The 24,015-nt window shown below is 50.2% G+C and overlaps 1 protein-coding gene across 1 annotated transcript in view; it reads right to left on the bottom strand.

The window, feature by feature from the left end:
- elmo3 (engulfment and cell motility 3) overlaps window positions 1–24,015 on the bottom strand; it is a 184,940-nt gene that overhangs the window by 48,182 nt on the left and 112,743 nt on the right. Inside the window, exons 12-13 of the mRNA XM_087996061.1 lie at window positions 15,451–15,582; window positions 9,330–9,434 (exon numbers count right to left, since the gene is read on the bottom strand). Coding sequence (XP_087852187.1) covers window positions 9,330–9,434; window positions 15,451–15,582 — 237 coding nt within the window. The remainder of the gene's footprint in view (window positions 1–9,329; window positions 9,435–15,450; window positions 15,583–24,015) is intronic.

Here is a 24,015-nt window from a genome sequence, read left to right on the forward strand (position 1 = left end):
AGACACACACACACCCACAGAGAGACACTCGCACAGACACACACACACCCACAGAGAGACACTCGCACAGACACACAAACCCTCACACAGAATCACTCGCACAAACACACACCCTCATTCAGAGACACTCGCACAGACACACACCGTCACACAGAGACACTCGCACAGACACACACACACTCGCACAGATACACGCACCCCCACACAGAAACACTGGCACAGACACACACACACCCACAGAGACACTCGCACAGACACACCCACCCACAGAGACACTCGCAGAGACACACACACACCCACAGAGAGACACTCGCACAGACACACACAACCTCACACAGAATCACTCGCACACACACACCCTCACACAGAGATACTCACACAGACACACACCCTCACACAGAAACACTCGCACAAACACACACACCCTCACACAGAGATACTCACACAGACACACACCCTCACACAGAGACACTCGCACATATACACCCTCACACACACTCACATAGACACAAACCCTCACACAGAGACACTCGCACAGACACACACACACCCTCACACAGAGACACTCGCACAGACACAGCCCCTCACATAGAGACACTCGCACAGACACACACACACCCTCACACAGACACACACACACCCTCACACAGAGACACTCGCACAGACACACACCCTCACACAGAGATACTCGCACAAACACACACACACCCTCACACAGAGACACACGCACAGAGACATGCACCCCCACACAGAAACACTCGCAGACACACAGACCCCCATAGAGAAACACTCGCACAGACACACACCCTCACACAGAGATACTCACACAGACACACAGACCCCCATAGAGAAACACACGCACAAACACACATACCCCCACACAGAAACACTCGCACAGATACACATACCCCCACACAGAAACACTCGCACAGACACACATACCCCCACACAGAAACACTTGCACAGACACACATACCCCCACACAGAAACACTCGCACAGACACACATACCCCCACACAGAAACACTCGCACAGACACACACACCCTCACACAGAGACACTCGCACAGACACACATACCCCCACACAGAAACACTCGCACAGACACACATACCCCCACACAGAAACACTCGCACAGACACACATACCCCCACACAGAAACACTCGCACAGACACACATACCCCCACACAGAAACACTCTCACAGACACACACACCCTCACACAGAGACACTCGCACAGACACACATACCCCCACACAGAAACACTCGCACAGACACACATACCCCCACACAGAAACACTCGCACAGACACACATACCCCCACACAGAAACACTCGCACAGACATACACACACTCACACAGAAACACTTGCACAGATACACATCCTCACACAGAGACACTCGCACAGACACACTCACCCTCACACAGAGACACTCACACAGACACACACACCCTCGCACAGATACACGCACTCCCACACAGAGACACTCACACAGACACACACACCCTCGCACAGACACACACACCCTCACACAGAGACACTCACACAGACACACACACCCTCGCACAGACACACAGACCCTCACACAGAGACACTCGCACAGACACACACACCCTCACACAGAGACACTCGCACAGACACACACCCTTACACAGAGACTTTCACACTGGCACACACACTCGCACAGACACACACCCTCACACAGAAACACTCGCACAGACACACATATCCCACACAGAAACACTCACATAGACACACACACTCTCACACAGAGGCCCGCGATCAGACACATACCCTCACACAGAGACACTCGCATAGATATACACACCCTCACACTGAAACACTCGCACAGACACTCACCCTCGCACAGAGACACACACACCCTCACACAGAGACACTCGCACAGAGACACACACACCCTCACACAGAGACACTCGCACAGAGACACACACACCCTCACACAGAGACACTCGCACAGAGACACACACACCCTCACATAGAGACACTCGCACAGAGACACACACACCCTCACACAGAGACACTCGCACAGAGACACACACACCTTCACATAGAGACACTCGCACAGAGACACACTCACCCTCACATAGAGACACTCGCACAGAGACACACACCCTCACAATGAGATACTCTGACAGACACACACACCCACACAGAATGCACACTCTCTCTCTCTCACACACACCCACCCACAGAGAACCCACACTCACTCACTCACACGGAATACACACTCACTCACACACACCCACATTGAATCCACTCACTCAGAACCCATATGCACTCACTCACACCCACCCACACAGAACCCACATTCACTCACACCCACCCACACAGAACCCACACTCACATACACCCACCCACACAGAATCCACACACTCATACACACCCACACAGAAACACTCACACAGACACACACACACCCTCACACAGAAACACTCGCACAAACACACACCCTCACACAGAAACACTCACACAGACATACACACCGTCATACAGAGGCCCGTGTGTGAGAGTGAGTGCGGATTCTGTGTGTGTGGGTGTGAGAGTGTGGGTTCTGTGTGTGTGGGTGAGTATGGATTCTGTGTGTGTGTGAGTGTGGGTTCTGTGGGGGTGTGAGTGTGGGTTCTGTGTGGGGGGGTGTGTGGGCGAGTGTGGGTTCTGTTTGGGGGATGTGTGAGTGAGTGTGGATTCTGTGTGTTGGGTGTGTGAATGTGGGTGCGTGTGTGAGTGCGTGTGTGAGAGTGTGGATTCTGTGTGGGTGTGTGTGAGTGAGTGTGGATTCTGTGTTGGGGTGGTGAGTGAGTGTGGGTTCTGTGTGTGGGGTGTGTGTGAGTGAGTGTGGATTCTGTGTTGGGGTGGTGAGTGAGTGTGGATTCTGTGTGGGGGGTGTGTGTGAGTGAATGTGGATTCTGTGTGGGGGGGGGTGTGTGAGTGTGGATTCTGTATGTGTGGGTGTTAGTGAGTGTGGATTCTGTGTGTGTGTGGGTGTGAGTGAGTGTGGATTCTGTGTGCGTGTGTGTGAGTGTGTAGATTCTTGTGGGGAATGTGTGTGTGTAGATTCTGTGTGGGTGGGTGTGAGTGAGTGTGGATTCTGTGTGGGTGGTTGTGTGAGAGAGTGTGGGTTCTGTGTGGGTGTGCAAGGTGTGAGTGAGTGTAAATACTGTGTGGGTGGGTGCGTGTGTGAGAGTGTGGATTCTGTGCAGGGGGGTGTGTCTGAGTGAATGTGGGTGGGTGTGTGAGTGAATGTGGGTTCTGTGTGGGTGGGTGTGAGTGAATGTGGGTTCTGTGTGGGTGGGTGTGAGTGAATGTGGGTTCTGTGTGGGTGGGTGTGAGTGAATGTGGGTTCTGTGTGTGTGTGTATGTGTGTGAATGTGGGTTCTGTGTGGGTGGGTGTGCGTGAGTGCATATGGGTTCTGAGTGAGTGTGGATTCAATGTGGGTGTGTGAGAGTGAGTGTGTTTTCCGTGTGAGTGAGTGAGTGTGGGTTCTCTGTGGGTGTGTGTGTGTGAGAGAGAGTGTGGATTCTGTGTGGGTGTGTGTGTCTGTCAGAGTATCGCAGTGTGAAGGTGTGTGTCTCTGTGCGAGTGTCTCTATGTGAGGGTGTGTGTGTCTCTGTGCGAGTGTCTCTGTGTGAGGTTGTGTGCGTCTCTGTGCGAGTGTCTCTGTGTGAGGGTGAGTGTCTGTGCGAGTGTCTCTATGTGAGGGTGTGTGTGTCTCTGTGCGAGTGTCTCTGTGTGAGGTTGTGTGTGTCTCTGTGCGAGTGTCTCTGTGTGAGGGTGAGTGTCTGTGCGAGTGTCTCTGTGTGAGGATGTGTATCTGTGCGAGTGTTTCAGTGTGAGGGTGTGTATGTCTGTGCGAGTGTCTCTGTGTGAGGGTATGTGTCTGATCGCGTGTCTCTGTGTGAGGGTGTGTGTGTCTGTGCGAGTGTTTCTGTGTGGGGTATGTGTGTCTGTGCGAGTGTTTCAGTGTGAGGGTGTGTGTCTGTGTGAGTGTCTCTGTGTGTCTGTTTGAGGGTGTGTGTGTCAATGCGAGTGTCTCTGTGTGAGGGTCTGTGTGTCTGTGCGAGTGTCTCTGTGAGGGTGTGTGTCTGTGCGAGTGTCTCTGTGTGAGGGCGTGTGTCTGTACGAGTGCCTCTGTGTGAGGGTCTGTGTGAGGTTGTGTGTCTGTGCGAGTGTCTCTGTGTGCGGGTGTGTGTCTGTGCGAGTGTCTCTGTGTGAGGTTGTGTGTCTGTGCGAGTGTCTCTGTGCGCGGGTGTGTGTCTGTGCGAGTGTCTCTGTGTGAGGTTGTGTGTCTGTGCGAGTGTCTCTGTGCGCGGGTGTGTGTCTGTGCGAGTGTCTCTGTGCGCGGGTGTGTGTCTGTGCGAGTGTTTCTGTGTGAGGGTGTGTATGTCTGTGCGTGTGTTTCTGTGTGGGGTATGTGTGTCTGTGCGAGTGTCTCTGTGTGCGGGTGTGTGTCTGTGCGAGTGTCTCTGTGTGAGGTTGTGTGTCTGTGCGAGTGTTTCTGTGTGAGGGTGAGTATGTCTGTGCGTGTGTTTCTGTGTGGGGTGTGTGTGTCAATGCGAGTGTCTCTGTGTGGGGTATGTGTGTTTGTGCGAGTGTTTCTGTGTGAGGGTGTCTGTGTGAGTGTTTCTGTGTGGGGGTATGTGTGTCTGTGCGAGTGTTTCTGTGTGGGGGTATGTGTGTCTGTGTGAGGGTGTGTATGTCTGTGTGAGTGTTTCTGTGTGGGGGTATGTGTGTCTGTGCGAGTGTTTCTGTGTGGGGGTATGTGTGTCTGTGCGAGTGTTTCTGTGTAGGGGTAGGTGTGTCTGTGTGAGGGTGTGTGTGGGGGTATGTGTGTCTGTGCGAGTGTTTCTGTGTGGGGGTTTGTGTGTCTGTGCGAGTGTTTCTGTGCGGGGGTATCTGTGTCTGTGCGAGTGTCTGTGTGTGGGTGTGTGAGTGAGTGTGGATTCTGTGTGTGTGGGTGTGTGAGTGAGTGCGTTCTGTGTGTGTGGGTGAGTATGGATTCTGTGTGTGTGTGAGTGTGGGTTCTGTGGGGGGTGTGAGTGTGGGTTCTGTGTGGGGGGGTGTGTGGGCGAGTGTGGGTTCTGTGTGGGTGTGTGTGAGTAAGTGTGGATTCTGTGTTGGGGTGGTGAGTGAGTGTGGGTTCTGTGTGGGGGGTGTGTGTGAGTGAGTGTGGATTCTGTGTTGTGGGGTGAGTGAGTGTGGATTCTGTGTGGGGGGGTGTGTGTGAGTGTGGGTTGTGTGTGAGTGGGTGTGTGTGAGTGAATGTGGGTTCTGTGTGGACCACACAGAACCCACACTCACAGAATCCATACCCTCACACACACCCACACAGAATCCACACTCACTCACACCAAATTCACACTCACACGCACCCACCCACACAGAACCCACACTCACTCAGACACACGCCCCCGCACAGAATCCACACTCACTCACATACCCACCCGCACAGTATTTACACTCTCACGCACACACCCACACAGAACCCACACTCACACACCCACCCACACAGAATCCACACTCTTTCACACACACACCCACACAGAATCCACACTCACTCACACACACACAGAATCCACACTCACTCACACGCACCCACACAGAATCTACACACACACACTCCCCACAAGAATCTACACTCACTCACACCCACGCACACACAGAATCCACACTCACTAACACCCACTCACACAAAATCCACACTCTCACACACCCACACAGAACCCACACTCACCTTCACACCCCCACACAGAATACACACTCACACCCCCCCACACAGAATCCACACTCACTCACCCCCCCCACACACACCCACCCACACGGAACCCATACTCACACACACCCACCCACACAGAATCCACACTCACTCACACCCCCCCCACACAGAATCCACACTCACTCACATACATACCCCCACACGGAACACACACTCACACACACCGAACCCACACTCTCACACACACCCCCTCACACAGAACCCACACTCACTCACACCCCCCTTACAGAATCCACACTCACTCACACACCCCCACATACAGAATCCACACTCTCACACACCCACACAGAACCCACACTCACACACCCCCACAAACAGAAACCACACTCACTCACACACCAACACACAGAGAACCCACACTCACTCACACCCCCACACACAGAATCAACACTCACTCACACACCCCCACACACAGAACCCACACTCACTCACACCCCCCCACACAGAGAACCCACACTCACTCACACACCCACACAGAATCCACACTCACTCACCCCCCCACACAGAATCCACACTCACTCACCCCCCCACACAGAATCCACACTCACTCACACCCCCACACAGAATCCACACTCACTCACACCCCCACACACAGAATCCACACTCACTCACACACCCTCCACAGAACCCACACTCACTCACACCCCTCCACACACAGATCCCACACTCACTCACACACCCACACAGAATCCACACTCACTCACCCCCCCACACAGAATCCACACTCACTCACCCCCCCACACAGAATCCACACTCACTCACACCCCCACGCACACAGAACCCACACTCACACACACCCCCTCACACAGAACCCACACTCACTCACACACACCCCACATAATCCACACTCACTCACACACCCACCCACACAGAACCCACACTCACTCACTAAACCCCCACACAGAACACTCACTCACACCTCCCCCACACTGAACCCACACTCACTCACACACCCTCCACAGAATCCACACTCACTCACACACCCACCCACACAGAACCCACACTCACTCACTAAACCCCCACACAGAACACTCACTCACACCCCCCCCACACAGAATCCACACTCACTCACACACACCCCCCACACAGAATCCACACTCACTCACACACCCCCCCAAACTGAACCCACATTCACTCACACCCCCACCCTCACAGAACCCACACTCACTCACACAACCCCCACACACAGAACCCACACTCACTCACACCCCCCCCACACAGAACCCACACTCACTCACACACACCCACACTCTCAGAACCCACACTCACACACCCCCCAAACAGAATCCACACTCACTCACACACACCCACACAGAATGCACACTCACTCACACACACCCACACACAGAATCCACACACACACACACCCCCAACACAGAATCCACACTCACTCACACACCCACACACACAGAACCCACACTCACCCCAACACAGAATCCACACTCACTCACACACCCACCCACACAGAACCCACACTCACTCACCCCCCGCACAGAACCCACACTCACTCACACCCCCACCCTCACAGAACCCACACTCACTCACACACACCCACCCTCACAGAACCCACACTCACTCACACACACCCACCCAGAACCCACACTCACTCACACCCCCCACAGAACCCACACTCACTCACACCCCCACCCTCACAGAATCCACACTCACTCACACCCCCCCCCACAGAACCCACACTCACTCACTCACACCCCCCCCACAGAACCCACACTCACTCACACACCCACCCACACAGAACCCATACTCACTCACACCCACCCACACAGAACCCACACTCACTCACCCCCACCCACACAGAATCCACTCTCACACACACCCACACACACATAGAACCCACACTCACACACACCCACACACACATAGAACCCACACTCACACACACCCACACACACATAGAACCCACACTCACACACACCCACACACACATAGAACCCACACTCACACACCCCCCAAAGAGAATCCACACTAACTCATACACACCCACACAGATTGCACACTCACTCTCACACACCCACACAGAACCCACACTCATACCCACACACACAGAATCCACACTCACTCACACACACAGAACCCACACTCACTCACACACACCCCAACACAGAATCCACACTCACTCACACACACACAGAACCCACACTCACTCACCCCCCCCACACAGAACCCACACTCACTCACACACACCCCAACACAGAATCCACACTCACTCACACACCCACCCTCACAGAATCCACACTCATTCACACACCCCCCCCACACAGAATTGACAATCTTTCACAATACACGCCCCCACACATCCACACAGAGTACACACACTGACTCGGACATATACTTATACACATAGATTCACTCACACACAGAGCTACACTCTCGCTTGCACACACTCTTACACACCCACACACTCAGACTTTCATATGCGCGCTCGCACACACACTCAGACGTACATATGAACACAGTCTCAATCACATAAATACATGCACGCACACATGCACACACACAGGCTCACACTCACATACGCACATGCACACAGACCCACACACTTATATAGGCATGCCGCACACAGACTCTCACATGCACACACACTCTTACATACACATATACACACAGACTCACTTACAGACGCGCACACACACAGACTCACACGTACATACACACGCACGCACACAGACTCACACAAACGCACGCACAGACAGACTCACACTTACATAGGCACACACACAGAGACTCTCACTTACATACACACATGCACACAGACTCACACCTACACATGCCGCACACACATACTCACACTTACATATGCACACACACACACACCCGCACAGAGAGACAAACTCACACACACTTAGTCATACATACCAACTCATTGGATGGTCATGAAGAGTAAGTGACTATGATTGTTGGAGCCAATTACAGCATCTACTCTGGTAGTGCGATAACAGCTAATAGCTACCAACCCCTAACCAAGGTGGGAATGGGCTCTGCTCCTTTGGCTGAGCTCCAAGAGAGAAAGGAGAGTTGGAGAACTGCACTGAGTACGATGCCAACAGAGGGGTGTGCCACACACTGGGTGGTATTCTTGCCAGGAGGCAGGAGCACTGGCCTCAAACACCAGGTGAGAACCTGACGCTCAGGCAAGATGTATTGATAACACAGCAACACAGGTTGAATATCAACCCTTCCAATGGACAGCAATAGGAGCTGGTCAGAATGGGACAGAGCCCTGGTGATGGCAAGACATTGGACGCTCCACCATCACTCTCCAACTACAACATGGATGGAAGAATGTCACAGAGTTCAGTTACCACCACCACCACCCCACCCCAACTCACCTACACTATTCGTTTATAGTTCACATCAATAACCCTCGCTTCCCCACGGCATTAATCACCTCTGACTCGGCCTCTTACATTTCAAGGTCAAGGGTCCCACACAAGTGCCAGCAACGCAAGCCAAATGGTCATGCAATGCCAACCGCTGGTTTCTGACGGAACACAGGGAGAGGAAAGTGCCAACTTACCCGGTTATAGGCATCAGCGTGGTGTGCGGCAAAGTAAGTCATGTTATCCAGAGGTAGCAGGCCAGGAGGTGTCCGACTGAAGTCCAAGGAGGGATTGGCACTGTTCTGCAGGAGGGAAGGACAACGTGTTTAGGGATGACAAATAGATCGATGGAGGGGCAGGAAGTGTTGAGGATTCTGCAGAAGGACTCGGAAAAGCTAGGGGAGCGGGCAAGGAAGCAGCAGATGGAGAACAATGTGGGAAAGTGTGAGGTAATACACTTTGGCTGGAAGAATAGAGGCGTAAGCTATTTCCTAAATGGGGGAAGGTTAGGAAATCTAAAGACTTGAGCGTCCTAGTTCAGGATTCCCTTAACACGAACGTTTGGTTGGCAGTTAGGAAGGTAATGTTAGCGTTCATTTCAAAGGGGCTAGAGTACATGGCCGAGGCTGCGTAAGTCTCTGGTTGGACAGCGTTTGGAATATTGTGAGCAGGTTTGGGCCCCGTATCCAAGGAAAGAGCTGGTCCAAATAAGGTTTACAAGAATGATCCCCAGGATGAAGGGCCTGTCATGTATAACAGTTAAGCACTCTGGGCCTGTACTCAATGGAGTCTAGAAGGATAAGGAGTGGATCTGACTGAAACTTTTAGAATATTGAGAGGCCAGGACAGAGTGGACGCGGAGATGATGTTTCCACCAGTGGGAGAGATTAGGAGCTGAGGGCACAGCCTCAGAGTGATGGGGCGCCCCTTCAGAACTGAGCTGAGGAGGAATTTCTTCAGCCAGAGGGTGGTGAAAGCTGTGGCTGGGACCAAAGACAGTGTCTTTGTAACATTCAGATGGAGGAGGTTTCGTCCACTTTGGTACCTCAGATCAAACAATGGAGGGTTCAGGAGACAACTGGTGGTGAGGAGGTAGAGATGGATTTTGTCTGCATATTTTTTGCTTTTTTACCATTTTTGAAACTTTTTTTTTTTTACAATTGCACACTGCAAATTGGCGCTGTATTTTGGGGTGATGACATCAATGGGCAGCAAGTAGGTAAATGCAGAGGTAAGAGTGTGGGAACAGGAATAGGAGCCATTGGCTGGGAGCGGAACAAGTGAGTCAACACTGGGGAGATGTTGAGGAGGATGGTGTGGTCACACAAATAGATAGGGTGGTAAAGGCGGCATATGGCACTGCTTTACTGGTTGGGGAACCAAGTATTAGAGTCAGGATGACATGTTGCAGCTTTCTAGGACTTGGGTTAGCCCCCCCCCCCCCTCCTTAAAGAACTGTGATCAATTCTGGTCACCACATTACAGGAAGGATGTGGAGGCTTTGGAGAGGGCGCAGAAGAGGTTTACCAGGATGCTGCCTGGATTAGAGGGTATGAGCTACAAGGAGAGGCTGGAAAAACTCGGGTTGTTTTCTCTGGAGCAGCAGAGGCTGAGAGAAGACTTGATAGACGTCTATAAAATGATAGGGTGAGAGGGGGAAGTTCAAAGAAGATATGAGGAGGAGGTTTCTGTTACACAGAGAGTGGGAGGAGTCTGGAATGCACTGCCAGGGGTGGGGGAGGAGGCAGATATGATAGGGGCGCAAAAGGGACTTTTAGATAAGCACTTGGCTATTCCAGGAATGGAGAGATATAGACCAAGGGCAGGCAGAAGGGATTAGTTTAATTTGGCATCATGTTCGGCACAACATGGTGGGCTAAAGGGCCTGTTCCTGGACTGTGCTGTTCAATGTTCTGAAGGGAGCCTGGTGCTGGAGCACAAGTTTGCAAAGACAGAGGGGGGTCAAAGCAATGCTTTATTGAGGAGAGGGGCAATGATGGCAGATTTGAAAGAGAGGAGGAAGTGAACTATTAATAATGTCCTTTGTGATTTTCCATCCTTCCAGTGATGCACCGGGTTAAAGGTCCTCTGAAGTTACCCATGTCCCCTGTCCAATGCACTTGACACAAACTTGTATCTTTCTCCAGTTTTAGTCTTATATTTAATAAAGAGTGTGCCTGTATTGGATGTGGTATGGTTTATTGAAATGGTCCCAGGGATGTTCCCACGCGGAGTAAATTCACTGGCGTTCAGAAGCATTAGATCTCACTAAAGCTCTGAGGATGCTAACGTGGTAAATCAAAACATTGTTGCCCTGATGACAACAAGTGGCCAGAGTTTCAAAATAAAGGACCAGTCATTTAGCACAGAGACGAGGAAAGGGTTTTCACTCCTTTGAATTCTCCACTCAGAGCACCTCCACTGTTACATACATTCAAAATTCAGGTGAGCAGGTATTTTGGATGTTAGTTGAGTCACGGGATAAGGGCAATAGTTGTGGAAGTGGAGTTGGAACCGAAGATCAGCCGCAATTGTATTGAATGAAGGAGCAGGCTTGATGGGTCTCATGGGCTGCTGCAACGCCTACTTATCCTGTCCACATGTTTCAACAACACTGGCACCTTCTCAACAATGTCAAAAGTTGTCCTACCCACAAAACCTGGGAAAATTTAATCTGGTTAATTGCTGCCCCATCCGTCAACTCTCGATGATCAGACTCTAATCAGACTCTGGTTTCCAGCATCTGCAGTCCTTGTTTTAACCTACTCTCGATGATAAAGGGATGGAAGGGGTCACCAACAGGGCTATCAAGCAGCACCCGCTCAGCGTTAACCTGCTCAGTGACGCCCAGTTTGGGTTCCCCCAGGGCCACACAGCTCCTGACCTCATTACAGCCTTGGGTTCAAACATGGACAGAAGAGCTGAATCCCAGAGGGGAGGGGAGAGGGACATCAAGGCTGCATTCGACCGAGTGTGGCATCAAGGAGCCCTGGCAAAACTGGAATCAGTGGGTATCGGGGGGCAAACTCTCCACTGGTTGGAGTCATACCAGCACACAGGAAGATGGCTGCCATTATTGGAGGGAGGAAGTGAGGACTGCAGATGCTGGAGACTAGAGTCAAGATTAGAGTGGTGCTGGAAAATCACAGCAGGTCAGGCAGCATCCGAGGGGCAGGAAAATCGACGTTTCGGGCAAAAGCCCTTCATGGAGGGGGTCTTTCTTGCCATTATTGGAGGTCAGTCATCTCAGTCACAGGACATCTCTGCAGGAACTCCTCAGGCCCAACCATCTTCAGCTGCTTCATCAATGATCTTCCCTCCATCATTAGGTCAGAAGTGGGGATGCTCGCTGATGATTGCACAGTCTTGAGCACCATTTGTGACTCCTCCGATACTGAAGCAGTCACACCCATATTCAGTAAAACCTGGACAATATCCAGGCTTAGCTAATATTTCTGGCATACAAACGCAAAATACTTAAACAGTACAGAGTTTAACCAACTCTCTGACACTCAGTGGTGGTACCAACATCAATCTCCCACCACTGGTGCCCCTGGGGTTAATCATTAACTGAACCAGCCGAGAAGGACAAGGGCAGCATATGCAAGTGATCAGCGTCCTGACCTGGGACGACATTGCTGTCTCTTCCTCACTGAATGAGCTACCCATCAGCATGGTCGGTCTACATTCACCATCCAGGCTGTAGCAGTGTCACAGACTGGATCACTGACAACCACTCAAGGATGCCTGACGTTCGGACAATAAACAGTGGCCTTACAGGAGGCAACCACAATCCCGTAACAAGTTAGAAACAAACAATGACGTGACATCTTAAAATAGACTCCTTTTTCAGAAAGGATGAGATGAACTGGACATTGGTGTGGTCCCTTCTGGAGCACTGTGTCCAGTTCCAGTCGCCCTGTTACAGGAGGGATATTATTAAGCTGGAGGGGATTCATCAGAGATTTACCCGGACGTTGGCAGGAATGGAGGGCTTGAGTTGTAAGGATAAGCTGGGACTTCTTTAACTGGAACATAGGAGTGACCTTGTAGAGGTTTACAAACCAACGAGGGGCATGGATAATGTGAATGGCGGGTGTTTTTTCTCTAGAGTGGGAGATTTCACAACTGGGGTCATAGGGTTAAGGTGAGCGGAGAAAGATTTAAAGAGGACGTGAGGGACAATTTCTTTTTTTTTAAAACACAGAGCAGTATGAACTTCCAGAGGAAGGGGTTTAGAAAACAACATTTGGATAAGTACATGAATAGTTTAGTTTGGGATTATGGTCAGCATGGACTGGTTGGACCGAAGGGTCTGTTTACGTGCTGTATGGACTCTGTAACTGACCTTTAATCAGCCAACTCTGGCCAAGCTGGGATGAGTGATTGTGGCTGGAGGGGGAAATCTATAACATTGCAACTTCTGGATCAATAAGTGTCACGGGTTATGTCATTGGATGAGGACTAGCCCCAGATGAACTCAAACTCAGCCCCTGCTCTGTCAGGCTGGGAAGCTGAATTGTGTTGGAGTAAAAACCGGGAGCAGGAGAAAAGTCATCGTTTCTCAAGGGGTTCCTAATGCCTCTTAGGGGAAACTGGCCAGTCCAATACCAATTGGATGGAAGCCACTCAAGTGTATCTAAACCAGGGATGGGCAATAGATGCCAGAGTTGGCATCTATTGCCATTTACAAAGAATGAGTAAAAGCAAGAAATAATGAGGAAGGGTATACTATGGGTCGAAAACTTTAAATATGGCCTCAATCTCGAACAGTGGGTTAAGTGGATATAGTCCATGGAGAGATGCCAAATGGGGCAATACAGCCATTCTTAGGATCCAAGATGGATTGAGACAGGCCATTCTGACTCATCAAACCACCCGCCTTCCATAATGTTGAGTTGACTGATTGAGTATTCATCCTACCCAATATTCTGGAGAGGTTGAGAATGGGCTTGCCCGGGCACACTCAATGGGAGACAGCGCGGCCATTGGAATGGCTCCTATCGGAAGAATGTTGTGAAACTTGAAAGGATTCAGAAAAGATTTACAAGAATGTTACCAGAGTTGGAGGATCTGAGCTGTAGGGAGAGACTGAACGGGCTGGGGCTGTTTTCCCTGGAGCGTCGGAGGCTGAGGTGGGGGGGGGGGGAAACACCTTATAGAAGTTTATAAAATCAGGAGGGGCATGGATAGGGTAAATAGACAAAGTCTTTTCTCTGGGGTGAGGGAGCCAGAACTAGAGGGCATAGGTTTAGGGTGAGAGGGGAAAGATTTAAAAGGGACCTAAGGGGCAAATTTTTCACGCAGAGGGTGGTATGTATATGGAATGCGCTGCCAGAGGATGTGGTGGAGGCTGGTACAATTGCAACATTTAAAAGGCATCTGGATGGGCATATGAATAAGAAGGGTTTGGAGGGATATGGGATATGGGCCGAGTGCTGGCAGGTAGGACTAGATTGGGTTGGAATATCTGGTCGGCATGGACAGGTTGGACCGAAGGGTCTGTTTCCGTGCTGTACATCTCCAGGAGCATGAAAAGGTACGGATGACAAAACTGATGAAAGGGAATCATTTTTTAAAAAGTAACACATTCCAACTAGCGTCAGTCATGAGAAATTGAACAATACGGAGAACACCATAGCTGAGAATGTCATTAAACAGGGGGGCTTGGTGTCTTGCCAAGGACCCTACGGTGGTCTCGAAAATTTTAGTGGGAAACTTTGAAACTCAAACACAGTAAATCGCACAAGGCTGCCTAACCTGTACCAGCTTCAGAGAGCTTGGTCAATGTTACATCAAGGTGGCTATATAGACCCTCGTACAGAAGACCAAACCAGTAGAATGTGCAAACTCCACACAGACAGACAGTCTCCCGAGGCTGGAATTGAACCTGGGTCCCTGGTGTTGTGAGGCAGCAGTGCTAACCACTGAGCCATTGTGTCACCCCTGCAACAGTCACGGACGTGTAATCAGCCGTCAGTTACATGTATGTAATATTTAGTACCATCAGTGAGCAGAGAACCCAGAAGATAAGCAAGTCTGTGATATAATAGCTGTATAAGTAGTTAGTGTGGCTGATAAACTTCTAGATATCTGGCTCAATGAAAACCTGACCTTTGTGCTATGTGTACAAGGGGCTAACATGTAGCACTCAGATCTTACTACACTAGCTGTGGTATCAACCCCATATACCACATCACCCTATGTTTGAGGGCAATGTTCCCTCTAAGCCTTGCGGATATGTGCATATGCAGCTGCTCTGATACACTGCTCACAACATGTCTCCCCTCAAAACAGAAAAGGGATGCTCTGACTCACGGAGAAACCAAGCTTCTTGAATTCCCTGGCGCACAAAGATTTTCGCCGGTCTGTGTTAAAGTTGCCAGCAGAGGCATCAGCATCAGACTCAAAGGCTGCTTGACGTAGCCGGTGGATCATATCCCTCTGCTCCTGAAAGGGGAAAAAATAAAGAGTCAAACGAGGAAGCAAATGGAGGTGAAGCATGGCTCCATAAAGAATTTGGTTGGTTAGTAATGTTAGCACCAGTGGGTGAGAGACTGGATATCATGGTGACCATGTTCACTGTGGGCTGGTCTTGGGGGTGGAAAACATGGCTTTCACCTTGGTTTTTCACTGGCATCGGAGCCAGTCCAGTAGGCCGATACTGGTTATGGAAGGACTGACTTAAGAGGAGAGGCCAAATAGGTTGTGCCTATTCTTAGGGAACTTGACTGGGTAGTTGTGGAGAGGTTGTTTCCCCCGTTGTGGGAGAGCTCAGGACCATCTCAGAATAAGGGGCCACACATTGAAGATAAAGATGAGAAGGAATGACCTCTCTCAGAGAGTGGCGGAACCATGGAATATCTGACTGCAGAGGGCAAGGCTGGGTTACTCGGTATATCGGAGGCTGAGGTATACGTATTTTTAAATCAGTCAGGGAAACAAGGCAAAAGGCAGGAAAGGGGAGTCGAGAAGCAGAGCAGCCATGATCTCACTGAATGGCGGATGGGCTGAATGGCCTACGCCTGCTCCCATGCCTTATGGTCTTTTAGTGTCTGTGTGAAAAATGCTCGTACTGAGAATCGAAAGGCGAACACCATCACAGGTGAGGGATTAGGTTTTAGTGGTTAGCATAATGACCATTGGTAGAGGAATCCATTCGTGCAGAATCAAGAGCCAACTATTAATGAACTGTCATTGGCAGTAAAGTCGCCATATTGGTGGTGATGGAGAAGGAGCGTTCTTCACAGTAACCTCAGCCTGTACAGGAATTGAACTCACTTTTGGCATCGTCCTGTATTACAAACCAGCCAGATGAGCTACCTGACCCACTACTGGCAGTAAAGACATTGAATATTGCTGAGGAAAGTGCTCAGGGTTATTAATCCTTCAAAGGATTCACGGAGAGTTAAATCAGGATGTCATTTTCAAAGTAAGTAGTTTAGAATGAATTGCAATAATTGTAAGAATAAACTGTTTGAATGGGATTTGGGATCAGATCCAGGGTGAGCTGTCTGAATCGGGTAGTGTCAAGGAATCTCCTCAGAGAGTTGAAAGGACACAGCAACAGGAGTTGACAGCCTGAGCCCAATTACTTCACAGACTGGCACAAGTCTCGGATTTATTTGGAGAGGCAAATTGTGGGAGTGCGAGTTGGTGTGAGGACTGCATTCGGCTGGACAGGATGTGATTTAGACATTCAAGGTTTTGTCCCACTCTTGGCAAACTGTATCCCTCTTACCCCTGGCCTTATCACATCCCCCTGCCGAATGGACCGGGTCTTGCTAGGATACAAATGCCCCAGCAAAGTCCTGAAGAAGGGTTCCACCTGAAACGTTGACTTCTCCCCCTCCTGTTGCTGCCTGGCTTGCTGTGTTCTTCCAGCCTCCTGCCTGTCTGCCTTGGACAAGGAACACTGGCTGCTTATTGTAAGCCAAGGGCGGGGAATTACAGTGAGTCCACCTGCGTCCTCACCTCACACAGCAGGGGGCAGCGCTGGATTGCAGAAATAATTATTCTCTTCACCCACCCCACAAAGCGCTTGGGTCAAATCCAAAGAAAGAACTTGCATTTCTACAGCAACGTTCCCCACCCTCAGGCATATTACATTAGAAATACACTCATTGGGAAGGTAATGGGTAACTGTGCAGAGCAAAACCCAAGGAAACAGTAACAGAGACAAACTACCTGCTTTAAGTGTTGGGAGGAGGGGTCACAAGGAAATTGTCCCTGCTCCTCTGTTAATTGGATTGTCTGTGTTCAAGCGAACAATGAGAAATAATTCTGCCACAGCGCCTCCTCAGTAACACACAGAACCCTGATTCCGAGACAGAGTGCGGGCTACGACAAAATTAAATATATTTGTGGGTGGCACTGTGGTTAGCACTGCTGCCTCACAGCGCCAGAGACCCGGGTTCAATTCCCTCCTCAGTCGACTGACTATATGGAGTTTGCACATTCTCCCCGTGTCTGCGTGGGTTTCCTCCGGGTGCTCCGGTTTCCTCCCACAGTCTAAAGATGTGCAGGTTAGGTGAATTGGCCATGCTAAATTGCCCGTAGTGTTAAGTGAAGGGAATGGGTCTGCGTGGGTTGCACTTCGGCGGGTCGGTGTGGACTTGTTGGGCCGAAGGGCCTGTTTCCATACTGTAAGTAATCTAATCTAATCGTCCCTGAGGTGACGGTGTGCTGACTCAGTGCAAGGCTCGAATCACAAAACAGGTACAGCGCAAAAGGACACCATTCGGCCCATTATGTTAGGTACTGTGTTGGCTGGTGCCACTCACCTGCTCTTCCCCCATTGCCCTGAAAACGTTCACTCTTCGAGGTTGCGATCCAATTCCTCTCCATATACCCTGGCTCTAACGCACACTGATGCTCTGTATCCCAGATCCTAAAAACTTGGCTTGAGAGAAGTTTTTCCCTCAGGCCACCATTGCTTGTTTGTCACTTCCCTGAAACCGGAATCCTCTCATTCCCGATCAATGGAAACAGTTTCTCTTTGTCGATTCTAGTTGGACGCTTCATGAAGACCTGAACCTTCTCTCCTCCAAGAAGATCAGTCCCAACTTGACCAATCCATCAACAGAGCTGAAGTTCCTCATTTCTGGCCTCGCCCTCTCTGATGCCTTCAACATCCTTCCCAGATTTTATTGCCCGGAACTGGACTCAACCCTGCCCAGTTGAGGCCAAACCAGTTTTCCATATTAATAGGTTCATCACTGTTATAGTCTGTGACCCACGTTTTTGCTTTTATTCACTTGTGGGACTTGGGTGTCGCTGGCTGGACCAGCACTGATAGCCCGTCCCTATTTGCCCCTGAGAAGGTGGGGGTGAGCTGCCTTCTCGAATCGCTGCTGTGGGTTGACCCACAATGCCATTAGGGAGGGAATTCCAGGATTCTGTGAAGGAACGGTGGTATATTTCCAAATCAGGGTGGTGAGTGGCTTGGGGGTGGGTGGGGGGGAGATCTTGCAGGTCGGGGTGTTCCCAAGTATCTGCTGCGCTTGTCCTTCTAGATGGAAGTGGTTGTGGGTTTGGAAGGTGCTGTCTGAGGATCTTTGGTGAATTGCTGCAGTGCATCTTGTAGATAGCACACACTGCTGCTACTGAGCGTTGGTGGTAATGTTCAGTATGTTATCTGCTTCATTATAGCAAAAACCTGCCCTCTCACCTTCAATGATTTATGTAGAGAATCACAGAATTGAGACAGCACAGAAAGAGGCCATTCGGTCCACTGTGTCTGTACTGGCTCTTCAAATGGGTTTCACCCCCCAGTGCCAATCTCCTGCTTTCTTTCCATATCATTAGTTCTATCCAACTGCATCTTGAGTGCCTTAACTGAACCTGCCTCTATCATATTTCCAAACAGCACCTTTCTTAACTACTCACCGAGTGAAAAAGCGTTTGTCTCACATCACCCTTGCTTCTTTTGCCTATCAGGTTACAATCCGTGCCCTCTCATCCATTCCTCGAGCAGGTGCCTAGGCTCTGCATTCACCTTTAGAGTTGTACCACTCGCTATCCCCCAACCGAATCAATCACTTCACACTTGTCCGTGTGAAAGAGTGGTGCGTGTATGGAATGAGCTGCCAGAGGAAGTGATGGAGGCTGATACAATTACAGCAATTAAAAGGCATCTGGGTGGGCATGTGAATGGGAAGAGTATAGAGGGATATGGGCCAAGTGCTGGCAAATGGGACTAGATTAGGTTGGGATAGCTGGTCGGCATGGACGAGTTGGACCGAAGAGTCTGTTTCGGTGCTGCACATCTCTACAACTCGAAATGCAACTGTCCCTTGTCCAGACACTCCTCCAGAGTTAGATCTGGTGGTATAGTGGGCTGTGCAGGCCTAACTTTTCATCAGCAGAGCCCTGAACCACAGGCCAACACTCGAGCTTCCAGGTCGGAGCTGAATAAGTCACTCTGAGCACCTCTGAGACATTGGCTATCTGGCATCTACAGAGCACCAGTTACAGTCATAGTCATTGGGTCATACGGCACGGAAACAGACCCTTCGGTCCAATCAGCCCATGCCAAACATAATCCCAAATGAAACTAGTCCCACCGTACATGAACCACTCTGTGTAAAACATTTGCCCCTCATGTCTATTAATTTAATCTCTCTCCTCTCACCGTAAAAAATATACCCATTAGTCTTGAAGTGCCCCGTACTAGGGAAAAAACAACTGTCATTAACCCTATTTACACCCCTCATGATTTTATAAATCTCTTATAAGGTCACCTTCCAACCTCCTACCCTCCAGGTCCCAGCCTACCCAGCCTCTCCTGATGACTCATTCCCTACCCTCCCAGCAATGTCCTGGGAAATCTCTTCTGAACCCTCTCCAGCTTAATAATATCCTTTCCATAGCATGGAGACCCAGTAGTCCAGAAGGGGCCTCACCAATGTCCTGTACAACCGCAACATGACTAGCCAACGTAGGAGCCCAAGTACTGCAGATGCTGGGATCTGAAAATGAAAACTGCTGGACATCACAGTGGGTCATCAAAGGAGAGCGAGAGCAAGCTAACGGTTCAAGTCCAGATGACTCTTCATCACAGCTGACTCGAAACATTAGCTTGCTTTCTCCCATGGATGGTCTCATGACTTCCCAACTCCAATACTCAAAGAACTGAGCAATGAAGGCAAGTGGGCTAAAGCCTTCTTCACCACCCCGTCTATGTGTGATGTAAACTTCAAAGAGTTTGATACCACATCCACAAGCATCCACTCCCTCCACCTCCGATGCTCAGTAGCAGCAGTGTGTACCATCTACAAGATGCACTGCAGAAATTCACCAAAGGTCCTTAGACAGCACCTTCCAACCCCACAAGATACATGGGAACACCACCACCTTCAAGTTCCCCTCCAAGCCACACACCATCTTGACTTGGAAATATATCGCCGTTCCTTCAGTGTTGCTGGGTCAAAATCCTGGAGTTTCCTCCCTCAGGGCATGTGGGTCAACCCACAGCAGGTGGACTGCAGCGGTTCAAAAAGGCAGCTCACCCCCACCTTCTCCAGGGTAAATAGGGACCGGCAATAAATTCTGACCAAGCCAGAGACACCTCCCAACATCCCACGAGAGAATCTTAAAAATTGCCAACGTTTTCACGATAGCTTCCACTCTCTCACACTGTGACTGGGTCCAAAGGTATTCCTGCATTCCCCATCTGCAATGAGGCTTTGCAAAGGCAGATCACTCAGGGCCCCCAGTCACTTGCGAGTGAGACTTCCATTGTCTGGGTGCGAATTGCGTTGGGATCAATCTGTTGAATTGACACGTCCCCTTGAAGCCAGCAAGTGGTAATGCCCGGCCGAGCACAGCAACCGGAAGGACTGTGGGCTCAGAAACATGAGAGGCCACTAGAGCTCATGGGATTAAAGGGACAGTGGCAGAGTGGAGTTGAGATTGGCTGCGAGGTAGAGGAGTGGTGAACAGTTGTCTTTCAGAATACAGAGATTTAGAGGATAGGAACATTTCCAGGAATCAACATTAGGATCGGTTCGCTCTGAATGGATTTGAGTGGCATCATTTCACCTTTTGACATGGAGTGAAATGAATTCTAATAGACTTCAGGTGAATGTACATTTCGTGTAATTTGTGTGAGCTGGCACAGTGTTGCTGGATGGATGAAGAGAAACAGATATATAACTCACTATTAAAGGGGCTGCAGGAGCGGGGAGATGCATGTACATACATCACCAAGGCTGGCTGGTCAGGCGAGGTAACATGCTGGATCCTTGGCCTTCAGAACAGAACGGAAAAGGGAACAAGCTATGTTCAGCCTTTATAAACCACCGCCCAGATATCAGCTCTCCTGTTATGTATTAAGGTAGGCTGAAGGTACATTACACCTTCAAAGTTTGGGTGAAGATTTGTAGCTCGGGTGTTCGTTGTTGTGGTTCTGTTCGCCGAGCTGGGAATTTGTGTTGCAGACGTTTCGTCCCCTGTCTTGGTGACATCCTCAGTGCTTGGGAGCCTCCTGTGAAGCGCTTCTGTAATGTTTCCTCCGGCATTTATAGTGGTTTATAAATGCTGGCGGAAAGATCACAGAAGCGCTTCACAGGAGGCTCCCAAGCACTGAGGATGTCACCTAGACAGGGGACGAAACGTCTGCAACACAAATTCCCAGCTCGGCGAACAGAACCACAACAACAACATTACACCTTCACTTGCTACATTTCAATTCTTAACCTCAGTCACAACGGACACTTTTGAGAGGAGGGCTATAAGGCGGCGATGTGGACTGGAGAGGTTTAGCAAGAAGGAATATCTTGTGTGTGGGGTGGGGGGGGGCGTCAATGGAAATGTCAGGGGCAAGTTTTTTTGCACAGACCGTGGTCGGAGTCTGCAACATGCTGCCGGGAGTGGGGGTATTTAAGGGCCTTTTAGATAAGCAAGTGAATGTGCAAGGAATGGAGGGACACGGACCAAGGGCAGGTAGAAGGCAATTAGTTTAATTTGACATCATGTTCGATAAAAGATCGTGGGCCATAGGGAACAGTTCTATGTTAAGAGAAGATTGGATAGGGCCCGGTCGCCCTCTTCAGAACAGAGGAGGCTGAGGGGAGGTTGCAGCAAAATGTACAAAACGATGAGGGGTCCTGGAGAGAAAAGATCAGTAGTCTGGGGGGGCAGAGGTTTTAAAAACTCTGTCGTCAGTGCCTTGGAGAAAGCGCAGAGGAGATAACATTCAAACATTATCAACAAAGAGGTATTTCAGTTTCACGGAGAGAAATCAGAGGAAAGAGAACGATTCTCCTTAGCAGGCAACGCTGAGGGAAGTTCCAAGAGTGGTTTTTAAAATGAAGGGCTTTTGTTTCGTTGAGGAGAAGCTATTTCAGAAAGCTCTAAAGTCGGAGAGTCAGTAACCAGAGGACACAGACTTCAGATCATCAGCAAAAGAAACCTGAGGGAGAATTAGTTTTGTTTTAATGCAGCAAGTCGGGGTGATGTGTAGTGCACTGCTTGATCAAGTCTTGGCAAGATTCATTATGCCTGTGCCCTGTAGTAGACTATGCCCAAGCCCACTCATATACTGATGTGGTCACAGCCACGGAATCACATCTTACAGCCAACGCCCAAGTCACCACCATCACCATCCCTGGATATGTTCTGTGCCACTGAGAGTGACAGCACAGTGGGAGGGAGTTGCCCTGAGGGTCCTCAACATTGACTCCGGACCCCATGCAGTCTCATGGCTTCAGGTTAAACATTGGCCAGGAACCCTCCTGCTGACTACCATGTACCGTCCTCCCTTGGCTGAGGAATCAGTGCTCCTCCATGTTGAACAACACTTAGAGGAAGCACAGAGGGTGGTAAGGGAGCTGAACGTACCCTGGGTGGGGGATTTCAATGTCCATCAACAAGTGTGGCTCGGCAGCAGCATTACTGACCGAGCTGGTCTGGTCCTAAAGGACATTGCTGTTAGACTGGGTCTGCGGCAGCTGGTGAAGGAACCAACAAGAGGGAAAAACATCCTCGACCTCACCTTACCAACCTGTCGGCTGCAGATGTATCTGTCCATGACAGTAACGGTCAGAGCGAACACCGCACAGTCCTTGTGGAGATAAAATCCCGCCTTCACATTGTGTTGTGTGGCACTTTCACCCGTGCTATATGGGATAGACTTCAAACAGACCTACCAACTCAAGACTGGCCTTCCATCGCTATGGGCCACCAACAGCAGCAGAGTTGAACTCCAGCACAATCTGTAACCTCATGGCTCAGTGTGTCCCCAACTCAACCATTACCATCCAGCCATGGGATCAACCCTGGTTCAATGGAGAGTGCAGGAGGGCATGCCAGGAGCAGGACCAGGTATGAGGGGTCAACCTGGTGAAGCTACCAAACATGACCACCTGTATCCCAAACAGCATAAGCAACAAGTCACAGACAGAGCTAATGGATCCCACAACCAACGGATCAGATCTAAGCTCTGCACTCCTGCCATGTCCAGCTGTGAATGGTGGTGGATAGTTAAACAACTCACTGGAGGAGGTGGCTCCACAAATATCCCCATCCTCAGTGACGGAAGAGTTCAGAAACACCAGTGCAAAGGATAAGGATGAAGCCTTTGCAGCAACCTTCAGCCAGGGATTTGGGCCAAGTGCTGGCAAATGGGAATTGGTCAGTTTAGGATATCTGGTTGGCATGGACGAGTTAGGCAGAAGGGTCTGTTTCTGTGCTGAACATCTCTATGACTGTAAGTGCTGAGTGGATGATCCACCTCAGCCTCCATCAAAGATCCCTTCCTGAAGGTAATATGGGGATTCTGCAAGGAGTGTAGCAGTTCAAGGCGGCAGCTCATCTCAAGGACACAAGGTATGTCATCAAACTCTCCCGAAATGAGGTACTGCTCTAAAGCACATTGAAAAT

Source organism: Chiloscyllium plagiosum, unplaced genomic scaffold, assembly GCF_037043375.1.
Source record: "Chiloscyllium plagiosum isolate Xiang-an unplaced genomic scaffold, Cpla_swu_hap1 HiC_scaffold_17, whole genome shotgun sequence".
NCBI lineage: Eukaryota > Metazoa > Chordata > Chondrichthyes > Orectolobiformes > Hemiscylliidae > Chiloscyllium > Chiloscyllium plagiosum.